The 25,034-nt window shown below is 33.7% G+C and overlaps 2 protein-coding genes across 5 annotated transcripts; one reads left to right on the forward strand and one right to left on the reverse strand.

The window, feature by feature from the left end:
* Positions 1-3: 3 nt before the first annotated feature.
* Positions 4-1,616, reverse strand: LOC18427246 (uncharacterized). The gene is made up of 4 exons (XM_011622477.3): positions 1,000-1,616; positions 700-744; positions 536-591; positions 4-323 (listed from the first exon to the last, which is right to left on the reverse strand). Exons 1-4 carry the CDS (start codon positions 1,059-1,061, stop codon positions 190-192), a joined length of 297 nt encoding a protein of 98 aa, XP_011620779.2. The 5' UTR covers positions 1,062-1,616; the 3' UTR covers positions 4-189.
* Positions 1,617-12,114: 10,498 nt separating this feature from the next.
* On the forward strand, positions 12,115-24,946 carry LOC18427245 (Ribosomal protein L14p/L23e family protein). 4 transcript variants are annotated; one of them, XM_088857282.1, is made up of 5 exons: positions 12,115-12,268; positions 19,628-19,706; positions 22,427-22,565; positions 23,307-23,410; positions 24,280-24,946. In XM_088857282.1, exons 3-5 carry the CDS (start codon positions 22,559-22,561, stop codon positions 24,652-24,654), a joined length of 486 nt encoding a protein of 161 aa, XP_088713408.1. In that variant the 5' UTR covers positions 12,115-12,268; positions 19,628-19,706; positions 22,427-22,558; the 3' UTR covers positions 24,655-24,946. The 4 variants fall into 4 exon arrangements, with proteins under 4 accessions (XP_088713408.1, XP_011620777.1, XP_088713409.1 ...); XM_011622475.3 differs by lacking the exon at positions 22,427-22,565; XM_088857283.1 differs by lacking the exon at positions 19,628-19,706.
* Positions 24,947-25,034: the final 88 nt, after the last annotated feature.

Below are 25,034 nucleotides of genomic sequence, written 5' to 3' on the forward strand. Positions count from 1 at the left end.
TCCTTGATAATGAACTTTTGTACAGATTCCTCTTTGTGTTTCTGAGAGCTAACGATGGTGGGAAATCACGGGTTAACGGCAATGGATTCCTCTTTGTGTTTCTGAGAGCTAATGATGGTGGGAAATCATGGGTTAACGGCCACTTAATGGATGGGAATTTAGGGTTTTTGTTTTCTTCTGAGAACACAGCTAAGCATTCATGGCGACCGTATAGTACTGCGAACTTTGTATAAAAGAGACTTTTAGGCTTGTACGATATCGCAGTTTCTCCCTCAAAGAACTCAGCCAACTCAGGCTTTTTCTTCTCTTTTTGTACAACTGCACTGGTGAAATGAACTGGAATTAATCCGAAAAGTGAAAGCTTTTAAATCACTAAAAAATGCACTTCAATGGAGTCTCTCTCTTGAATGATGAGAATTAAGCAGAAGATAATGGATCAAAAACTCTAAAATCATCAAAAAAATACGCTTTAATGGGAGTATCTTCCCTGAATGATGAGAAAGAAGCGGAAGATAATGGATCAGAAGCTCTTTACACTGTAAATTTTCAAGTGGCTTCTTGCTTAGCTTGCTCAATGACTTCAACAACTTCCTGAAAATGAAGGGAAAAATGATACAGTCTGCAACGAGAGCTTTAACACTCTCTTTGAAGCTTTCAAAAATGGCGGAATTAAAATAAACTTCAACCCTAGCTCCTCACTGTCTCAGATGGATCTTCAACTTCAACTCCGAAACCGCTTGTTTACTGAGAAAAAAAACCATTAAACATGCTTTCAGTGAAAACATAGATCAGATCTGGAACTATAAATAGAGAAGACGGTAAAAATAATTGAAGGAAAATGAGAAAAAGAAAGAAGAAGAAGCTGGAGCCAAATTCTATGAGGAAACGTGATTGCTTTATGCTCTCTCGCCTGTTTGCGTGTTCAAAACGTCGAAATCTTCTTCTAACTAAAATTCAGACAACAGTTTTCATCTGAAAAAAAAATAACGGTTTTCTTACCTTGCGCCACGCGTCTCAGTTTGGGAAATGGCTTCTCTACTGTCAAAAGCCATGGATTTCATGGTTTCCAACTAAAAACTCCATGAAATTGCCGAATAATGGCTCGATTTTTTTTCTGAAAATTCTTCCAACTGTGCAATCACCAGCTTTCACAGTTTAACAAAGGATTTCCATTAACGGTGCAAATTTGCACAAATCCTCACTGATTTCTTCCGAAAAAGCAGGAATACACCTGGTTTTCATAGAGTTTCAGGTGTCTGATTCCTTAGATTTCAGCCCTAAAACCCCACCCATTTAAAGTGACTTCGCTCCAAACTCCTCTCGATATTATTTTCACCGAGTATCAACTGGCTTTCGCGTATAAATGACTCCCTTTAAAACCGGATATTGATAGATTTCCAGCTAAAACGCCATGGATTTGCAGAAAAAGCTCCTAGAATCGTGAGCAAAAAGGCTATTTTTCATGGATTTTCCGGCAAATTTATTGCCTCGTTTATCGAAAACCCAGTGTAAGCGGGATTTCCCATGATGCCCTAGCTCCCCTTCCCTTAGCCCTCTCACTCTTTCTCTCTCTAAGTCTCTCTCTCGCTCTAAGTTTTCCAGCAACCACCGGACTTATCGGGAAGGCAGTCCGTCCGCCGTTCTCTCCATTAAATAATTGTACCTCACTCAAAATGCTCTTCTCACTCTAACAACTCACTCTTCCTCTCTCTCTAAACTCTCCCCTTACTTATTTTTTACTCTCTCTAATTGCTCTCACACTTTCTCTCTCTCACCTTCTCTCTTCCCTTATTGTTTTTCTCTCTCTCTAAACTCTCCCCTTATTTTCTACTCTCACACTTTCTCTCTCTAACCTTCTCTCTTCCCTTATTATTTTCTACTCTCGTAAGTGTTAACGGTTAACTAATCACTCCCCTCTCTCTCCCTTATTTTATAACGGGCACCAATCACAAATCTCTCTATTCTCTCTCTAACACTCACTCTCTCTCTAACTTCTTTTCTCTCGAACCTTTCTCTCCCCTTATTTTTTATTTTGTGGTGGGGAAAAGTTTATATAGAACCGAAGCTCTAAACAATCAAATTGGAGTCTACTTCATTAGGGTGCGTTTGTTTTTTTGAAAGATATCTTCTAGAAAGTTGAATGCTTTGTTTTAGAAGGTTTAGATAAGTTCTGGGTATTGTGTTTAATAACCTGTTTGTTTTTCGAAAAAGTATTTTATAGAAAGTTGAGTATTTTGTTCTTGAAGGTTTAGATAAGTTATGGATATTGTGCTTGATTACCTGTTGGAATGATAAGAAAGTTATGGGTATTGTATTTGATAACATATATATATTAACCATATAAATATAAAAATATAATATATATAATACAATTTAATATTTAATATGATATATTTGATGAGTAATGATCCTATGAGACCCTTCCACACCCATGTGTGTAGAATTGCAAAGGAACACCGTTAAATTTAACAAAGATCTTTAGAAAAATCAAGTCCCACACCCACATGATAACTTTTCTAGAGATCTGTATCAAATTTGATGGTAATTATTTGGAGTCCTACGCACATGGGTGCTAGAGGGTCTCATAGGATCATTACTCATATTTTATTTGATAACTTTTCTAGATATCTGTGTCAAATTTAAGGGTGATCATTTGGGATCCTACATACATGGGTGTGGGAGAGTCTCATAGGACTATTACTCTTTTATTAATGAATGTTTGTATCATATATAATATATAATATAATATTTATTATAATATGACACATGATAAGATATTTATATATTATATATAATATATAGTATAATATAAGATATTTGTATATTATGCATATAATATAATAATTATATATATATATATATATATAATAATATAATATATTTATAATTTATATTATATATAGGAAAAAGTTTATATAAGGTTGCAACCTTATATGTAGAACTACGGATGCACCTCAAAAATCCATCAAAAAATGTAGTTTTAATATTGAAAAACTCTTTGATTGATCATCTCAACATCAAGATGTATGACCATAAAAAATAAAAAAGATTTTAAGTCTCAGAAATAATGCATTTTACAACATATTATCTACACCATCCATTTTCAAGATTTTCATATGTTTATAGATCGACTTGATTTTAACTATTTTGAAATTTAATTTCTTATAATATTAGATATAAAAATAGATTTTGAGATAATCCTAAGAACATTTTACATCAAAATTATATACCGTGATAAAATTTAAAGGTGCACCTTACCTCTACAACTACAGTTGCATCCATATGCTAATTGCACCTTTATATACAATATATAATATTATATAAAATATTTATATAAAACATTATATAAATATTTTATATAATTTTATATAAGATGTTTATATATATAATATAATATTTAGTATAATATAAAATACTGTATTAAATATTAATATATATATATATAATATAATATATTATAATATAAATATATAGTAATATTATATATTACATATAATATAAAGTCAATATATAACCTATAATATAAATTTTATTAATAAAATACATATAAATATATAATATAATAATATGTTAGAATAATATTCTATTATATTATAACATATTAATAATATTATGTATTTATATTGTGCATAGTGAATAGTAATCAATAAAAAAGTTATGAAGTATTAAGTTCCTACTCCCCCTAGAAACTTAATCTTTCACTTTTTAACAAAAGAATGGGAATTTTTGTTGAAAGATTAGTTTCTGAACTTTTTATGAAAAGTGTAAAACAAACACGGAACTTTTTCAAAATATGAATGAATAGTTTCTAAAAAAATATTTTCATAAAAAACAAACTCACCCTAGAAGAAGTTGTTTTGGTGCCCAAATTTCTTCAAGTTGATCATCTCAATATCAAGATGCATGGATGTGAGAAAAATATACATTTCAAGTTTTGGAAATAGTGCATCTTGTAACTCATTTTTGGATCGTTAAGTTTTAAGATTTTCAAAATTTTATAGATGTGCTCGACCTACATTATATTTAAGCTTTAAATTTTATAATTAGATATTAAAATATATTTTAAAGCTATATCACAAAGATTTTTACTATTAAAATCACATTTTTCGATACTATTCGAAGGTAGGCTCTAATGTGAGTGTTTAGAGCCTCGTCTCTATACAAACCGCATCCCTGGGTGGTGACACCAAACCATCACGAAAGTGCTCTTTATTCTCTCTCTAATTAATATCTCTCTCTAATCTCTCACTTTTCCCTTACTTTCTACTCTCTCTCTCTTCCTTTTTATTTTATTGCCAACACCAAACTATCACAAACCTTGGGTTTCGCATTTTCATCTTTAAAAAATAAATATTTTCACGGCCCAAGGCCTTATAATTTTGAAATAGAGTCTTTGTATTTTACGACGAATAGCCTTATTTCACTTTAGAGAAATGCCTTTTTTACATAAAAACTTAGGGTTTAAAGGTTTATTTTTCTTGAATGTTATGGTCTTAGGGCTTATTTTATTCTGAGTTTTAGGGTTTATGTTTTCAAAACTTTGGGGTTTTAGCGTTTATTTTTCTTGAATGTTAGGGTCATAGGGCTTATTTTATTCTGAGTTGAGGGTTGGTTTTTTTTTTAAGTGTTTGGGTTTTAGGTTTTTTTTTTTAATGGATGTTAGGGTTTCAGGGTTTATTTTATTAGCTCTATGTGACAAGAAGGTTTAATAATTTTTTACTAAGGAGACCAGCTCAGTGGAGGGGGTGTTTATTAAATTTGAGCCTAGGAGTTTGTTGTGTATATTTCTATTGATCCTATGATTCAATAAGAATTTAATTGTATTGATACCAGTGTCACATTGTCCCTTTTCTTGGTCCTGTGAGTGCCATGGCCCCTGGCTAACTTTCTAATGGGCCTACCACCTTTGTGCCCTAATTCTTATCCCAATTATGGTCATGTCTGTGGAATGGCTGGTCAAAATGCAGGGTCGCCTCGAGAGCAGGGGCTCGAGGCCCCTGCGTGCGGACCGACGGCTAGGTCGCCTTACGGGGAACAACAACAGGTGTTGATCATAGGGTGGCATGGGGCTATGAGGTAGGGGAAGATCTAGATCACCAAATGGGTCGTGACACTTGCCCAGATTTGGGGATTTTTTTTTTTTTTTTGTACCGGGTGCGACTGTTCCACTTGTCCATCTTTAAAAGTCGCACGCGCATGTGTCGACGACACGTTGGCCGATCGAGCATGCGGATCACCTTTGCCAAAGACCATGTGTTGCTCTAATGATGGTTTGCTTACCCTAATTTTTTTATAATTAGGCCCTAGCTTAGACTTTCTCCGGTGTGTTCCCCTTGTTGCATAAACATCTGCATGTTAGTTAGATTCATGTGACGCCCGGGTGTATGTAAAATGCAAAAAAATTTATAATATGGATTCCTTTTTCAAGTCCACTGTCGTCCTTGTGTGCATCCCATCATTGGACAAAATGAGACTATCAGACTAGATGAATCGCCACGTGTCAAATCAACCACGTGTCAGATCGATACGTGCCCCAATTGTTGTGCATACAACAAATTGTGTCCTAGTTTCCATTAGAGAAAAGTTTATATAGAGCCAGGTTCTAAACAATCAAATTTGTACATCAAAAATTTCATTGGAAGAGGTTATTTAGATGCCCGAATATCTTCAAATTGATCATCTCGACATCAAGATGCATGGACATGAGAAAAAACTAGATTTCAAGTTTTAGAAATAGTGCATCTTGTAAGGTGTTTTTGGACTGTCAATTTTCAAGATTTTAAAGTTTCCATAGATATGTCGATCTACACTATTTTTTAAGCTTTAACCTTATAAATAAATATTAAAATATATTTTAAGGCTATCACTAAAATTTCTAGTATTGAAACTACAATTATGGACACTATTTGAAGGTAGGCTTTAATTTGATTGTTTAGAGCCTAGGCTCTATACAAATCGCGCCCGTTTGGTTATTATAGGAAATTAACGTATACTACCTCTTGTTCACAGATATTTAAAAAACGGGAAAAGTTTATATAAGGTTGCAGACTTAAAATGTAGAATCCTAGATACACCTCATAAACCTATCAGAAATGTTGTTTTAATGATGAAAAACCCTCTAATTAACCATCTCAATATCGAGATATATGAATATAAAAAAAAAAAAGTTTTTGAGTCTCAGAAATAGTGCATATTGCAACACATTATTTAGATTGTCCATTTTCAAGATTTTCATATATTAATAGATCTACTTTATTTTAATCATTTTTAAAATTTAAAATTTTCTAACTAGAGATTAAAATAGATTTTAAGATAATCCTAACAATTTTTTACAACAAAATTATATGTTATGATAAACTTTCGAGGTGCACCTTAATTGGATTATTTAAGGCTGCAACCTCATAGAAACCACACCCTTTTTTACCCTTTTTTAAAGGGTGCGGTTTCTATAAGGTTACAATTTTAAACAATCCAAACAAGGCCTACCTCCAAATTTTATCATAACATGTAATTTTGATGTAAAAAATTATTAGGATTATCTGAAAATCTATTTTCATATCTGATTATAAAGTTTTAAACTCAAAAAATAATTAAAATCAAGTAGATCAATAAACATATGAAAATCTTGAAAATAGACGATCTAGATAATGTGTTGCAAAATGCATACTATTTCTAGGACTGAAAATCTTTTTTTTTTTTCATATTTATACATCTCAATGTCGAGATGATCAATTGGAGAGTTTTTCTACATTAAAACAATATTTTCCGATAGATTTTTGAGGTGCATACGTAATTCTACATTTGAAGGTTGCAACCTTATATAAACTTTTTCTTTAAAAAATATCCTCACTATTCTATATTTTATGTAGATTTTCCTTTTTCCTCTCTATTTTTGTTTTCCAAAATGCCTATCAGTTCCATGCTCTTAGTTCCGAACTGTGTTGAAGTTGTTATTTGTGGAAAATATCATTCCATGCTGGGGGTGGCAACGGTTTAGGTCCGGGTCCGAAAGTTGTCATTTGTGAAAAATATCATTCCATGCTAGGGTAGCACTGGGGTCGGGTTGGGTCGGATGTGGGTCTGGTTGGACCCAAACCCTGGACCCGAAAATTCATGGGACCTGGGCTTGGACCCAACCAAACCCGAATTTATCGGACCGATACCTAATTGGACCTGACCCAAAAATAAAAAATAAAAATATTTAAATGTTATGTTAAATATATATGGGTGCGGTTTCTATAAGGTTGCAACCTTAAACAATCCAATTAAGGCGCACCTCCAAATTTTATCATAACATGTAATTTGGTTGTAAAAAATTCTTAGGATTATCTCAAAATCTATTTTCATATCTAATTAGGAAAAATTAAATTCCAAAAATGCTTAAAATCAAGTAGATCTATAAATATATGAAAATCTTGAAAATGGACGGTCTAGAGAATGTGTTGCAAGATGCACTATTTTTGGGATTCAAAACCTTTTTTTTTCATATTCATATATCTCAATATCGAGATGATCAATTAGAAGGTTTCTCAAAATTAAAACAATATTTTCGATAGATTTTTTAGGTGCATATGTTATTCTACATTTTAAGGTTGCAACCTTATATAAACTTTTCTCAATATATATATATATATATATATATATATATATATATATATATATATATATATATATATATATATATATATATAATATAATGATCCTATGAGACCCTCCCACACTCATGTGTGTAGAACCCCAAAGGATCACCATTAAATTTGACACATATCTTTAGAAAAATCAAATCCCACACCCATGTGATAACTTTTTTTGAGATCTGTGCCAAATTTAATGGTGATCATTTAGGGTCCTATACATAAGGGTGTCGGAAGGTCTCATAAAATCATTACTCATATATATTATATATAATATATAATGATCCTATGAGACCCTCCCACACTCATGTGTGTAGAACCCTAAAGGATCACCATTAAATTTGACACATATCTTTAGAAAAATCAAGTCCCACACCCATGTGATAAATTTTTTTAAGATCTGTGCCAAATTTAATGGTGATCATTTAGGGTCATATACATATGGGTGTCGGAGGGTCTCATAGGATCATTACTCATATATATATATATATATATATATATATATATATATATATATATATATATATATATATATATATATATATATATATATATATATATATATATATATATATATATATAAGTCTTCCCAATGCCTATAGGTGAAAATGAATAGTGACTTTACCTACTCCCATCATAGTCCAAAGTTCATCGCGTAGTCACGATTGTCCAATAGTATTTTATTTTTCATATTTTTTTTTACAAATCGAAACAATTCGAAATTTGGAATGTTTATTCATCTTATAAAGCGCATCTAATAAAAATATATAAAAAAATTATTCATAACAAATGACCAAAATACCCTTTAAACTTTTCAATGGTATTTTGGTCCATTTTTTCATGTAAAATATTTTTTATAATATTTTTCGTAGATTCCCCCGTTTTTGATGAACAAACGCTCCAAATTTCAAGTCATTCCGATTTGTGAAAAAAAAAATGAAGAATGAAACACTATCGGACAATCGTGACTACGTGATGAACTTTGGACGGTGATGAGGGTAGGCAAAATCACTATTCATTTTCGCCTATAGGTGTTGCGTAATATCTTCATATATATATATATATATATATATATATATATATATATATATATATATATATATATATATATATATATATATATATATATATATATATATATATATATATATATATATATATATATATATATATATATATATATATATATATATATATTATTTCAAGGGTACGGTTTGTATTGAACTGAAGCTCTAAACAATCAAAGTAAAGTGCACCTTCAAATAGTGTTGAAAAATATGGTTTCAATATTGAAAATCTTTGTGATAGCCTTAAAATATATTTTTATATCTAATTATAAGAATTTTAAGCTTCAAAAATAGTATAGATCGAGTAGATCTACAAAAACTTAAAAATTGACGGCCCAAAAATGCACTACAAGATGAACTACATGCAGAACTTGAAATCCATTTTTTTCTAATGTCCATGCATCTTGAGATCGAAATGGTCAATTTGAGGATCTTTGAGCATCAAAACAACCTCTTCTAGTGAAATTTTTCAGGGGCACCTTAATTTGATTGTTTAGAGCCTCGCACTTATATAAACTTTTTATTTATTTAAATAATATAACTAAATATATAGTTATATTTAATTAAATATTATTGCAATATTATATATTAATCTTTATTTATATAATAACACCATTCGCTAAGAAGGAGATATCTACAAAATTTCCCCAGTTCTAGACTACCCTGCAAGTAATCTTGTAATAAATCCTCTTTTGTTTTATGTTTGGATACGTTTTGTCCTATTTTTTCTTGTGTTTAGTTTATTTACTGTACCCTTGGCTCAAACCTTAAAGTTCCAAAAAGAAGCATTTTTTTTAGAAAAAGTATACAATGGGATCATATATCTTTGGTACAAGATGGTAAGAATTAATCCTGACCGTTAGATGTGAAATTAGATGGTCGCATTTATTTCATTGACCAAGCTCAAACTCCAAATGAAAAATTTTCAAACTTTGTGACATACCCAAGCATTTAGATTTCACATAGGATCGATGTAAGCAATTGTGCCCTCCTTGTATCAAAGGTAAATGGTCTCATTATATACAATCTTTGTATGGACTTTTCATAACCGAATCGATTCAAAACTTGATGGGTAGCTCTGTTTTATAGTGTGTAAATAACTGTTTTGGATCTTCAAGCTCTAAATTGTTTTAGTTGAAAAAAAGATTCAGAACTTCAAATTCAAAACCAGTATATCACTGAGAAAAGAAAGACCCCAGTGGAGAACTTCAAACTCCATAAATCGAGTTACTTTGAGGAATATAAATAAAAAATTGGAGCATGAGCATAAAATATGATAAAACATAAGATATATTTCAAATCCCAAAAAATAAACAAAAACTAAGAGATATTTATAGGACAGATTCCCTAAGAACTGCCGTGCATGAAATTCATAAAAACATGAGGAATTGATCCTTAGATATTGTGATTTGTGATCAAGAAAAATTTGAGACATGGGAGCCTGAGGGGGAAGCACCAACAGTATATGAGTCTCGTCGAACTGGAATGAGTAGTGGCAGAAAAATAGGGCTGGCAATGGAACCGGACAAGACCCGGGATCCGCCGGGTATACCCGACATGGGTCCAGGTATGTGTCCAATATTTGGACCTGACGGGTTGGCTCTGGGTCCAAAACCTAAGTGGATGAAGAAAAATATGTAAAATTGATGTCGGATTAATGCGTTTGCCGGAAAATGTAGTTCTAATGTAGAAAAAGAGAAACTTACAATGAAATTTTATTTATTACCCTTGATAGCATAATTTTAAGGTCAGAAATAATGTACAACTGGCGTGTTAGTGAATACTTGAAATGGAGATCCGAAGTGTTACAATATAAATCATTTACAGCTTAAAATCCATTTTTTAAGTTCGATAAAATCATCTATGCGGAGATGGTCTATTTGCAAGCTTCCCAACATTAAAATTCATTTTCGGTGAGATTTGAGGTGTGGCTTTATAGAAGTGGGAAAGGTTTTTATACTTCCCCTATAGCATAGATCTATGCTTCCCTTACCATCTAGCCGTCCAATTTTGATCAAAAGAGCTACTCACCGTTTGATCTTAGATCGGATGTCTCAAAGTATTTTATTTTTAGTTTTTTTGTATACAAATTTTATGATTATGAAATTTGGTACGTGTCATCTTCTCATTGGGGGTGCACCTATAAAAAAATATTAAAAATAAATTTTTGATAAAATATAATTCAATTTAGTACGTGCCATCTTCTCATTGGTCATTTTATTTTATTGGAAATATTTTTTTTTTATTTTTTGCTAGTGCGAGTTTAATAGAGGATTGGATGTCCAAAATTTGGATTCAAAATAACTTATAGAAAATAAATAAATAAATAAAATAATGTGAAGACGTGACATTGTGATTGGGGCAATCTTAGATCTCCATTCAAAATGGACGGTTGAATAAGAGGAAGTATATAAGTTTTATACTGTAGGAGAAACATAGAAAGCTTACCCTATAGAATTAGAACCTACAAAATGTCGCAATTCAATATTAAAAAATAAATAAAAAAATAAATTTAATACCTGAATCCATTAAGGGTTAGGTTTTTGCTCTAATGCTTCTGCTACTCCTTTGTATTGTACGCACCCAGAGAGACGCGAGTGACAACCCACCAAACATGAAATGTGCATTCAATATGGAATGGAAGAATTGTACGGTTTATGTGTTCTTGTGGGTGCAAAATATAGATTTGTTCTCTCGGGCAAACTTTTGATTAAGAGTGTTTAGATTATGCGGATGTGACCCGCTCAATTTGCCTTTTGGTTTGTATGAAAACTTCCATCATGAAACAATTTTCATATGAAACATACAATTACGCACTTTTTATGAGAACTTCTCCCATAAGAAAAAGTTTTACCATGTTCATTGTATGAAAAGAAATCCCTACCCCGGAAGGTGGGGAGTACGTTAATGGGGATCCATTACTCAAGGGGACCAAAATAATATTTCATTTGAGTTTACCCAAAAACATAAATAAACACAAATAAAAAATACATACAAAATAGTAGAGCCCTAAGTCATCACTTTAAACTCGTTAAAAATGGCAAGTCAAGCATTAAAAAACCTCTACATCAATCATTTAGGTTTGAACATTATGGTTATGAAAAAAAAAAAAAAAAAATCGAATTTTAAAAATAATATATATTATAACAAATTTAACTATTTTACCTTAAAAATAAATATTTGTAGATCCACAACATTTATATCATTTTATGAGTTTCAAATTTTATTATGCGTGTCTTTTTTTTTTTTAAAGCCATCGTAGAGATTTCCATCGCCGAAAGTACTATCCGATTTGAGGTGAGGCTTTATTTTGTTTTGATAAAGCCGGGGCCTTATAGGAACCTCGTCAAAAAACCTACCCTCGCCCAGCTCTTGGCCTCCTCACAAAACCCTCGCCCCTCTCACAAACCTCTGCGTCCTTCGTTCTCACACGCCCTTGCCCCTCTCTCACGTCCTTGCCTTCTCACAGACCCACAAGCGGGGATCCATTTCGCAAGTCTTATATAAAATATACCTCATCTTCTTCAAGCGAGGATCCATTTGTAAGCTTTCATCTTCTTCCACAAGGTAAGGTTGTCTTTTATTTTTGGCTGGTGTTCTTTTATTTATTTTTGCTATTTTTTATTCATCATAATGTAAAGATCATCTTCACCAATCAAGGTAGGTTTTCCCTCATACGAACCCCCGTACAATATACTTCATCTTCTTCAACAAGGGTATGAATTTTATTATTGTGATTTTCCTGTTTGTCCTTCTATATGGTGCTGTGTTTTTTAATTACCAATGAAAGCAAATTTTTTTTCTATGATTTCCCCATGGAAATTTGTTGCTTTTTTATTTTTGACTTATTTTATTGAGTATAGAAGCACAGTTTGTTCTGTAGAAAAATGTGGGTATGGGTTTATTTTTTGTTGCATTATTATTTTTATTTCTTGCTGGTTTTTTGTTGTTGTATAAAAGCCATTTGTGATTTTTGCAGTGGGGCTTGTTCATCGTCATGAAATTGCACAATTATTGAATTTTTTTTTCAATTTTATCCTAAAACTAGAAAGATTCTACTCAGATGCTTCCTGAGTATTTTTTGGTATGCACAACCCAAATATTGAAATCAAATTACAGAATGCTATACTCTAGTTGGAAGTTTAAATATTGTGGGGCTCGTTAAAAATTACAGAATGCCATACTCTTTTCTGCTGATATACTTTTTTATTATGATCTCATAATAAGCAGTTTGATAGTTACACAGTTATGTATCTTTGTTGGATATTGATACCCTGTATTCATTTCTTTATTTGTCAATGCTTATTTGAAGGGCATAAACTTAGTTATTCAATGTCGGTTTTGTAGAAATCTATCTAAATTCTTGAAATAAATTTTTTTTTACACCAAATGTTGTACTAGACGTTTGAAGTTGTACGACAGTAAAAATGTTAATGCTGATTTTTATGTTATGAAAAGGAGAGTTTACTTCTTTATTTAATTTTATGCTGATTTTAATGTTATGAAAAGGAGAGTTTACTTCTTTATTTAATTTTATGCTGATTTTTATGTACATGTGTTTAGTCTTGACTAGATGCCTTGCTAGCTATTAGCATTATCAACAACACCCATGCAAGAGAATCTTGACTACATGCCTTGCTAGCTGCTAGCATTATATATGATTCCTTATGAGAGTTAAAATGAATTTTTTCAATGAAATGAAAAGTGAATTTATTTAAAAAACTCAAAAAAAATTTCAAGAGGAGAATTGCCCAATTTAAATCTTCATTCTTTTTGCATAACCATCCAAAATATATATGGATATTTTATACCATCACCTTTATGTTTAATATCTATATAGAAAAACACTAATATTGAATCTATTTAAAAACTCTTGTAGATCCTAAAAGTAATGCGCCTAGCTTTACCTGTTTCCCTATTCTTAGCCTCCTACTAAAATCACCGAGGCCCATAGGAAAGCCAAAACCTTCTATTGGAACCCTAGTCAATATTTCTTTTTTAATCTCATGGTAAACGAGGTCAAGGCAAAAAAAAAAGTCAAGAAAATTTGACCCCACATGCTTATAAAATATGGCAAAAGCAATGCAAGATAAGTACATGGATGGATTTTATAAGAAATGACTAAGGAATAGATTGAGGACGCTAAAGACTAACTTTCAACGTGTCAGATCCCTCCTCCAAAGCAAATCTAGCTTTTGTTGGAATGATGCCGAAAATTTGGTCACAACAGAGGAGGTTGTTTGGACCGAATGGCATGCAGTTAGTCTACAACACTAATCTTCTAGGCGAGTCAATTGTATTTATATTTATAAATGTTTAGGTCCATGACACATTCTTATTGATAAATTTGTAGCGCCACAAATGGGTACCCAAGATTAGGTAAACCCTTGTGCGCAAATATGGTGACATGGACCTATGTTTTGGAGATTGGACTGTAAATGGATATAAAAGTCGCATTGGATACAATTCTCCTCCTCAGGAGAACACCATACAAGTAGAAGAAAAATATATTCATAATTGAATCAATGCACACACGCCTCAATGAGACACGAGAGGAAGGCACATACGCCCCTTACCGTGCATGGCGGTTTGCATCAACGCTCACTGCGACAAGACTGGATGAGACACATGGTGGGGCATCCATGCACCGTGGTGCGATGTGTGCCCATGTGCCTCAATGACGCACAGGAGCAAGGCACACATACCCCTTACCGTGCATGGTGGTGTGCGTCGAGGCCCACTACAACAAAGGCTAGATGAGACACATGGTAGGGTTCCCATGCAACGTGGTGGTAGGAGACCTTGCAGGGTCGGTGCACACGGGTGCATCATACGCAATACACATGAGCGGAAGCGGGGGCCATCGTTTAGAGTGAAACTCACCATGGGAAGGTGCCACGAATAGGCTTGGGCTGGGCCACTGTGTATTTACATTTATTTACAAGACAAATGTTGAGTGCGTAAGGGGACGCAACCATATAAGTGCATTCCCTGACCCAGCAATTACTTTTCCTTGTTGCTAAGCCGAATAGAACCCATACACACTCTCTTTCGCCCTAAACCTAACGGGAGCCCTAATCATGGCTCTGTAACAAGGAGGAGAAAAACCCTGAGCTACGATCTCTCTCTCTCTCTCTCTCTCTCTCTCTAAGAGCGAGAAGAAGAAGAAGAAGAATAAAGTCTAGTTACTTCCAGGTACAATCTGTTTCTACTTCTCTCCCGCTTTCTCTCCATGTATGGATTTCTTTATCAAAAGAGAGGCGAGGCTAGTTTGTCCTGAGAGCTGGGTCCTTTCTAGTGGATGGAAAATTGTTATGAAGTTGAGAATCAGAGTTAAAATGGCTGGTTTAGGTTGGGTCTTTTCTTTTAAGAGAGAGAGAGAGAGAGAGTATGCTAGGTGAATTTGGATTTTCTCTGTTGTTATTCGAGTTTCAGATTAGTTTAATCTTATGATCATGGAGTGGAGACCTAGGGTTTCGTGTGTTACTATTTAGGTCCTTTTTTTTTTTTTTTTTGAAATATTGTGATCTTGCGAATAAAGGTTTTTTAGGTTGTTATTTTAAAACCTTCAGTATTTCTTTTTAGCATGTTAGCTGTGGCAAACTAATAGGTTTAGCCAAAAAGGGAAAAAGAAAAAGGCGAGTTGTCAAGGATCAATTTTTTCTTCCATCTCCATAGTATTATTTGTTGTATTTATCTCACAATGGATAATCATTATTCACGATTATTTCAATAATTCAATTTTTTATTGGTTATGGAGAAACCGTGAATCGTACACCTTCATGGAAAGTTCTTGAAATGAGGTATCATGTTTATTGCTAGAAATGGCATGAATCCTAAGAGCGTTAATTTTATGGTTTAAGTAGGCATACAAAGGTTTATGTTTTTGATGATGGCTGATGAATTCATTTACTTATTCTCATTTTCTTTTTTGTTTATACTCAAATATTATCATGCTGATCATCTATTTAAAAACCTTTTTTTTTTTCTTGTTGTGATTAACCATCATCATCATCATTTTAGCCTTTTCCCAATTAATTGGGGTTGACTGCATGAATCATGGTTTCCATTCTCCTCTATTAAAGGACATATCCTGAGTGAGGCCATAAGTCATCATATCTTTTCGGACTACTTTCAACCATGTCCTTTTGGGCCTACCCCCTACCCTTTTCAGTCATTGCACTTGAACTAATTCGCACCTCCTAACAGGTGTTGTATTTGGTCGGCGCCACACATGGCCAGCCCACCTAAGTCTACTCTCTCTCATTTTATCGCCTATTGGTGCCATGTTTAAATTCTTTCGAATAGATTCATTGTGAATTATATCCCTTCTTGTCTTGCCGCTCATTCATATCAACATCCTCATCTCTGCGACACTCATTCTATGGGTATGTTGTTTTTTGTGTACCCAACATTCCACCTCATAGAACAAAGCTGGTCTCACCGCTGTCCTATAGAACTTGCCCTTCAACCTCATTGGTATGCGACGATCACATAAAATTCCAATTGTACATCTCCACTTTGCCCACCCAACTCTAATTCTGTGTGCGACATCTTCCTCGATCTCTCCATTTTTCGGGACTATTGACCCAAGATATCAAAAGTGCGGTTTTTTTTGTACTTCCTGGCCGTCAATCTTAACTACTTGCTCATCTCTACTCCTATTATTACTAAATTTGCACTCCATATACTTTGTCTTAGTCCGACTAATTTTAAACCTTTGTATTCTAGAGCATCCCTCCAACGTTCTAACTTTGTGTTGACGTCGTTTCGGGTCTCATCAATCAAAACTATTTCATTTGCGAACAACATGCACCATGGTACGTCAGCCTGTAGGTGCCTAGTTAAGTCGTCCATAACTAAGACAAAGAGGTACATGCTCAATGCTGACGCTTGATGTAGACATATTGTCATTAAAAACTCACCGTCTCTCCACTAGTTGTTCGTACACTAGTAACCGCTCCATCATATATATCTCTCACCAAATCGATGAAGTGTTTAGATACGCCTTTCTTTTCAACACCCGCCAAATCAAATCTCGAGGTACTGTATCATAAGTTTTCTCTAGATCAATAAAGACCATGTGGAGGTCTTTTCCCTTTGCCCTAAACTTCTCAGTCAGTTGCCAAAGTAGGAAAATATTCTTAGTTGTTGACCTTCCTGGCATAAAACCAAATTGGTTTTCAGATACACTCGTTTCATGCCTTAGTCGTTGCTCAATGACTCTTTCCCAGAGCTTCATAGTATGGCTCATAAACTTGATCCCTCGATAGTTTGCACAATTCTGTATGTCTCACTTGTTGTTGTAAATAGGTATCACAATACTTTTTCTCCATTCGTCTTGCGTTTTCATTGTTCTCAACACCTTGTTGAACAACTTTGTCCGCTAGTCAGTGTCAATTTCCCCCATGCACTTTCAAGCCTCTATCGGGATACCATCTGGTCTTAAAGCCTTTCCTATCTTCTTCATCTTTTTCAAAGCTTCTTTCATTTCCGACATCCTAATCCTATGAATGTATCTATGACCTTTGCTGACACTTGTACCAACAATCCCTTCTACCAATATGTTCTCGACATTGATTGACCATCATTGAAAAATTATGCTGATGATATTGACAGAGGTAATTGATTCTTCTGTTTTATTTTGGGTAGTCAATTATGGGATATGAGTGTGCAATATTGGGATGATGTGACGAGGGGTGCCCATCTCACTTGGGTAGGGGATTGGAACTAAAAGGAATTATGTGTTGGATGTTTTTGTGATTGTTACACGTGAAATAAGAGTATCTGGTCGAAGTTCTTTTTTTTTTTTTCCATTTCCACCAATTTGAACTTGGGATAGGTGGGAATCCCAAAAAAAGTAGCTAACACAACACCACCAGGGGCTGGGAATAGAACATGGACTTAATTGAAATTGAGTTTTAGTAGTTGTAATGGTGCAAAAATTTGCATACTTTCAATTCTACCATATCGTATTTATACTTTGATAAAAGTGAATCGATGGGGGAAATAAGAATCCCCATCTCATTAATCATACAAAAATGTACTTACTCTCTATAGTACTATAACTATATTATATTTCTATTTTATTATTCAAATTCAAAAAAACATTCAAATGGAATATTTAAAATGAAACCCTTGTATCTTGTTTCAACCTCTTTTTTTTTTTTTTTTTTCTTTCAATTTTATGTTTCGAACAAAAGAAACAAGTGCTTCTTCTAATATAAGATTCTAACATTAGGGCCCATTAGATTAGATAGAAGAATTCTTATTCTAGATATTAAAACATACAAGTCCATCTACTATATTATGAGTCGAAACATATTCATTGATCGAATCAATTTGTAGTCTCAAGTCTTGAGTTGAGTTAACTTGGTGGATGGACTAGTTGAGCTTGGAACCTTTCTTTTTGATAATTAAGTTTTGTTTACAAACCGACCTGGCAAATGATGCATCTGTTTCATCCTTCGGTAGCTGGCAAATGATCTATCTATTTCATCCCGCAGTAGAGATTGGCATGGATATTACATGCCTTCAACATTTTGTTGTTGGATTTTCAGTTTATGGAGTACTCGGAAATTGATAAAATTATGAATAAATTTTTCTTCTAATGTGATGCAAATAAAAAATCGGGGTTGTTTAATTTTTTATTTTATATTTTTTTAATTTTAGAAAAGGTGTTTTTTGAGATTTTAGTTTTCTTTAGGGGTATTATGGTCTTCTTTAGTTGTAGAGATTTAAAAGGTAAAATAGTAAATCCGCTATGGGAGTTGGTTAGGATATATTTTTATGAGGATATAGTTTCCATTTTGTATATAGTTTCCATTTTGTAGGGGTTGAGATGGGTGAGGGCTTCTTAAAATTATGGAGGACGTGGAAGTTAGAGAGAGACAAAAAGAGAGACAGGGGTCATGTGATGGAAAAGAAAAAGAAGATAGAGAGGAAATGTATAGGAGAGAAAAAATAGTGAAAGTAGGTAGAGAGATAGGGAGAAAATCTTTGGAAAGAGATAAATGTGTTTTTTATTATTTCAGTTGTATTTAAGATCCCCTCTTTGTAAAGGAAGAGAATTAGTGATTGATTAGAGAGTTGATATTGTGAAAAGATCTTTGAGGTGGATTTTCTTTCAGACCTTGATAGAGAGTATATTCTCTCACCTTTTATTATTATTTTTATTTAATTATTTATTCCCTCCATCTTCCCTGTGTCATATTGTTAGCGGTTGCATAGCTCACTTTCCTTCTTGAAGGGATCTTGGTGAATTTTGTCTCAATTAGATGTAAATATAACAAAATCAGCTTATTCTATTGGAAAGTTTTTATAGAAAATTTTCTTGAAGCACGCACTCTTTATAGTGTAAAGCCTAGAATTTTGTTACAGCCTAGTAATTGAATAGGCTAATGTTATTTTGAGTCTTTTCTTCACATTTAAGCACGTTTAGCATCGTGAGGCACCATTGGACACATGTCTACACTTATACGGGTGTATCCTTCCCATACACATACAAAAAGAGCTTGAGTGTGAAATGAAAATTTATGTAGATTCAGATGTAATTAATAATGATCGTGTTTAATTTTTAATCTAAGAGATTACTCTCAATTTTGCCTAGGAATTTAGTCTCGATCTCACCAGGATTGTATTGTCTTTGTGTATGTTCTCTCCATGCTGGTTTCCCTAAATGAGAATCACTTGAAGGAATTCTTCATAGTTTAGTTATATGTCACACTCTAGCTATTCATAGTTTCTATATGTAAGTTTCTCTTTGCAAGTTCGGTGGCTTACGAGTTTTGTCAGTATAGTTTCTCCATAATCTCAGTTGCTAGATTATTTATTTTCAAATTTTTACCAGTTCTTGATATCTAACTTGTCTGATTTGTCTACAATGAACGCCATTTAGAACTTCTTACTAACTAATTTATCTATCAGGCAAAAAATTCGGATACAATCTTAATTCATTGCATTAAAGCAGATATGAGTGCTCGGATATTTTTTGCCTGCTCAGCTGGTAGGTTCCATCTTGAGTTGTCGGCTGTCTTTTTGTTTTGTCTCTCTTTTTGCATTAACTGATAACAATGAATTAAGCCAAGTGCACACGAGCATGAGTGATGACTTCCTGTAAATGCATCCTGAAATTTTTCTTGAAGTAATTGAAGTTTGATGTCTCCATTCATTTACTTGATAGTTGACCATATACTCTTTGTGTATGTTTTCGTTTTCTTTTTATGTATCTGCATCTGTATTGTTTAGGAAAACATCTGTAAGTTATTTGCTATTGTATCCTTTGAGTGTCTGCCTGTGTACTTATTACATAGAAAGAGCTGTGACCTGTATGTTAGAGATGTTTGTAGAAAATTTTGTGTTGCTTGCATCTAGAATTAAGATATGGTTGAAAAAGGTTGCTAGCCATGACCATTTTAAATTTAGTTCTGATTCTGAGGGAACCATGAACTTATGGTACACAGAAAGCCAATTCTAGTCTCCATAGAAGGGTACACAGTACATGCAATCAATGACATGGGTCTTAAACTATCCTGAACATTTTGGTGCTCACACAATAATTTCCTTTCTACCATTGCCATCTTGTGAGAGTGCTTGGAGTGATGATGGAACTCAGAGATATGCAACAGTATGATGCCACATGGATCTTTGTAGACATGATTGCCAAGTGTATAGAGAATTCTGTGACATGTGAATCTTCTATATGATTTTATGGGGATTCCCTCGTCATTTCTGCAATATTTGGAGATATTATATGATCTATGGTTATTTTTTCAATGTTTCTGCAGTATTTGCAGCTACTAGAACCTAATTCTTAGCAATCCAAGTCCATAGAATAGTTACCAGGATCGCCCATCCCATGTTGTGATCCACTCTGGATCTAGATCCAGCTCCCAATGGAAGGGATCTCCAGGGGATTGCGAGTTTTGAACTTTGGAAGCTCAATTCCAATTCTTTGGGATCAAGATCCTTAACTGTCTAGGATTCCTATATCGTACCATCATATCTTTGGTTCATAGGTAAACTGGATCGAGGTTCTATTAAGTTTCCATTAATATGGATTTGCGAATCAAAAAGCAAATACATTAGTTATAATAAGAGTATTAACCCTTTTAAAATATTACATAATAAATTATTTGCACTTTTGTTCACACAAGTGATTTGCCTTGGTGTTTTTTTTTTTTTGATGAAGTTGACTTTTGTGGTTGACTATACTATCTACATGTTTGAAGTTCTTATCTTAATACTTTTTGTTCAATGAAGAAGGGCTAACCCTTGGTTTCAATTTTATTACATTTTTTTCCCGACGAAATCCGGACAGGCTTGTTTTTTCCCCAACAAAATCGAGACATGCTTGCCTTTACACTAGACTCATAACTACATTCAAAAAATTGCAAAAAATTAAATTATTATAGAATGATCGGATTTTTTAAATTTCTTATAAATTTCAATTCTTTAAACTACCATTAGATGACTAAAAAATTATTAAAATATTATAGGATGTTTGTATTTTTTAGATTTTTTTTTAAAAAAAATAAAACTCTTATTGTTGGAATATTATTGAAAAGATACGGGATCTATGGCCTCACTGAGGATATGACCCTTGATAGAGCAGAATGGGGGAGCAGGATTCGTGTAGCGAATTCCAAATAGTTGGAAAAAGGCTCTGACTCTGATGTTATTAGAAAATTATGAGTTGATTGATCATTATAATATTGTATCAATTGTAATATTTTTTGTTCAATGAAGAAGGGCCAACCCTTGGCTTAAATTTAATAACATTTTTGTTCCAATGAAATTGGGATAGGATTGCTTTTACACTAGACTCATAACTACACTCAAAGAAATGCGGAAAATTAGCTTGTATACAATGATTGGAGTTTAAAATTTCTTATAAATTCTATATCTTTAAACAATCACATGAGTACACAATTATTAAAATATTGTAGAACTATTGTATTTTTTAAAGTTTTTAATAGAACTCTTATTGTTAGAAAATTATTAGTTGATTGATCATAATAATATTGTATGGATTGTGTGTCCGACCTAGAAAATCCTAGTTATGTGTGCATGGGACCTCGATTCTTAACCAAATGGAGCTCGGACCCCCTTAGAATATATCATGCGATACTGCTATCAAGACTGGACTTGACTAGTAGTTGGACGGTGAACCGGTGCCTTGGCTGGTCTGGTCTAAAATAAAAGCCAAGTTTGGTCAAAACCAGTGTTTGACTAGTTTTGGTTTTGACCGGTTTGACTGGGCAAACAATTTGGGCAATTTTTTTTAATATATTTCATGCCTTTAAACTATTATTCATATATTTTTTTGTATTATTAAAATCCGGTCTAGCTAGTACAACCGAATTCTATCGGGACAGCCCGCTCACTGGTTTAGTGGTGGTCTGATTCTGATTACACTGGTATCGATTTCCCCAACATGTTGGGTCAAGAATAAAGGGGACCCCATCCATTGAGAGGATGTAGGTCAAGTGATCTGAAGAGGAAGGCATCACCCTATACCTTGAGGGATGTAGGATTTAGGGATCTTGACCCAAAATGTTGGGGATGTCGAGATAGAGTTCTCTGCAAGCTAACACAACATTCAATCAAGATGAATTTTTTTATTTAGTCATGGGAACACCTTGGGGACCTACAGTTTAAATTTCATGAAATCTGGACATGGATAAGGGGTCCAAATAATCAAACTCATTATACTTCAAATTTCAGGTTGCAGATTGCAATGTGAAGAACAGCTTGTGGCGAACTCTTTTAGACCACAATTTTGATATCTAGATAAGATGGAATTTTTTATGCAGATAGGGAAATGGCTTGGAAACTTATTATTAGAATTTCCCCAACATGTTAGGTAAAGATCCCTAAATTCAAAATCCCATCTCTCTCTAGGAAACTTGTTATTAGAATTTAATCATCTGTCTCTCATCTAGTCACCATTTCTCAAAAAACGATCTCTCTTATCTGTGTGTATTTGCATGGCCTGCTTGCTAATGTAATTGTGAAAAACAAGTCCCACCAAAAGAATATTTATGAATGTTCATTCTAAAAAAATATTTATGAATGCAAAAGAAATTTCCAAAAAGGAGTGCTCGAATGCAATGTTTGAAACAACCGTGAACTTACAAGCATGATTGTCTTAACGAGGGAATGAATCACAAGCAAAACTACTAGTGCCACACCACTCAAGGGTCAACTTGCTTCTTTTTTTTTTGAGACTAGTAGTATCTCAAATATGTCTTAGGCCCTTAGCCATATCCTCCCTCCAAAGGCCTGCCTTGTTCCACTGAAAACTTGTAATATCTCAGTAACCATTATGTATTATATCTCACTTATACCTCGAGAAGTGAAAACCGGTAATATTTCAAACCAGATTATGTGAAGGGAGGAGCTATTTAGGTCTTGATGAATTCACTTGGTTGATGAGGCTCCAAGGATCCGGTTGTTACGCTTTCCAAATTGTGTATATCTAGAAGGTCAATGTACATTGTATTCAAATATTGATTTTCTAATAATCGGAATCAGTGAATATTGTTTTGTAAGATGTTATTATGGGAAACTTAACATCATTTTCGTTGCATTGCAATCCATATAGCTGCTCGCTCAATATCATGGAGCTTTGGCACCCGTTCTAGTGGTTTATTGAGAGCTTCCGATGATATGCTGGCAGTGCCAAGTTTGAGTAATCTATTATCTCAGGTCCTCCTTCTCTCGTCCTTTCTTTTTTAATGATGTGAGAAATTACCAGAAATTGCTAATAAAGGACATGAATAATTCCAATCGCATTATAATCCTTGAGGAGATTAGTCTCAGGCTTTTAATGATTACATTAAGTAATTGGTTTTCCATGACATCAAAGATATGGCTAAGGAAACAGAAAGTTGTGGTTAAAAACTTGGTGGTATGCCAGTAATGGAAAACCAATTACATTAAGTAATTGGTTTTCCATGACATCAAGTTGTGGTTAAAACTTGTTGGTATGCTAGTTGCTGAAACACCATTCTTTTTAAAGAATTACCAGTATAATGTATGTTGCTACCACTTTCTGCATTCCTATTTTCCATTTGTTCAAATATGAAAAGTATTTCAGTTATATGGTGCAGGTTGTGTCTGAAATATCTTCGGGAATTTCTTTGATTCCTGAAAGATAAAGCAGACTTATCATCTGGAAAATATAGAGAACTTTATAAAAAATTGTTTCCTCCTGAAAAATAAATTGCATATATTAATATGTTTTAATTTCAGTATTTTCTATATAACATGAGTTGCTTAGTCGTGTTCCCACATTCTCATGTATTATCTGTACCCGCTGAGCAAACAGCCAGGCAAATCCAACAAAGTGGATCAGCTCCCAAGCCAACTTGCTTGGGAGTTTGCATAAGGAAGTGCCAGTACTTCTGCTTCCCTTTCACCGTTAGAGCATAATGAAAAGGTTGCCTTGGTTTCTTTAGCTTCTCATTCTCTATTAAAACATGATGGAAAACTCAGCCTTTCTTTTGTTTGGTGGATAAAACAATTAGCCATTCCTGTGTCAGATTGTTTATACAAGTCCTCTGTGTCCAATGCAGCAAACCCGAACATTCATACAAATGAGAACAAATCTCAAAGTTGTGGATAACTCTGGTGCTAAGCGGGTTATGTGCATACAAGCTTTGAAAGGGAAGAAAGGAGCAAGGCTTGGAGATACCATAATTGCATCAGTGAAAGAAGCTCAGCCTCGAGGTAAAGTGAAGAAAGGGGAGGTTGTGTACTGTGTCGTTGTTCGAGCTGCCATGCCACGTGGGCGTTGTGATGGTAGTGAAATAAAGTTTGACGACAATGCTGTAGTTCTAGTCAACAAGCAAGGGGAGCCAATAGGCACCCGTGTCTTTGGTCCGGTGCCTCATGAGCTCAGGAAGAAAAAGCTTGTCAAGATATTGACCTTAGCTGAACATATTGCTTGAACTCTCTCTCTCATATGGAATTTCAAACCCAAAGATGCCATCAAGTTTAGGAACGAACCTATAGGTGCCCATTGAGCTTAGGAAGGCTGTTTTTGTTAATTGAATGATCCTAACTGAACAGAATTGTTTGGCTATGATCTTGTTTGTTTTTTTTTTTAAACCTAAAACAATCTTGCTGGGTTTCTTCCTGATTGACCATGAATATTCTCTTTCATTTGGTATGTAATATAAGAGCATGTTGTTGCTCCATTAAAGCTTATGCAATGAAGCTCAGGTGGAATATGATCTCAAATTTTCCCTTTTCACTATAGTAGTTCTTTTGCACTGAATATCTTAGGTCAATAATCTCTCTCTCTCTCTCTCTCTCTCTCTCTCTCTCT

This window comes from Amborella trichopoda, chromosome 2 (assembly GCF_054954075.1).
Source record: "Amborella trichopoda isolate Santa Cruz 75 chromosome 2, AtrichopodaSantaCruz75HAP2 v2.0, whole genome shotgun sequence".
Taxonomy (NCBI): Eukaryota; Viridiplantae; Streptophyta; class Magnoliopsida; order Amborellales; family Amborellaceae; genus Amborella; species Amborella trichopoda.

Coding starts and splice junctions, on each gene's coding strand:
- LOC18427246 (XM_011622477.3), bottom strand. CDS start 1,061: ATGAAATCCATGGCTTTTGACAGTAGAGAAGCCATTTCCCAAACTGAG. Junction 745..999: donor ACTGAGACGCGTGGCGCAAG/GTAAGAAAACCG, acceptor TTTTTTTCTCAG/TAAACAAGCGGTTTCGGAGT. Junction 324..535: donor GCCACTTGAAAATTTACAGT/GTAAAGAGCTTC, acceptor TCATTTCACCAG/TGCAGTTGTACAAAAAGAGA.
- LOC18427245 (XM_011622475.3), top strand. CDS start 19,673: ATGAGTGCTCGGATATTTTTTGCCTGCTCAGCTG. Junction 19,707..23,306: donor ATTTTTTGCCTGCTCAGCTG/GTAGGTTCCATC, acceptor CAATCCATATAG/CTGCTCGCTCAATATCATGG. Junction 23,411..24,279: donor TGAGTAATCTATTATCTCAG/GTCCTCCTTCTC, acceptor TGTCCAATGCAG/CAAACCCGAACATTCATACA.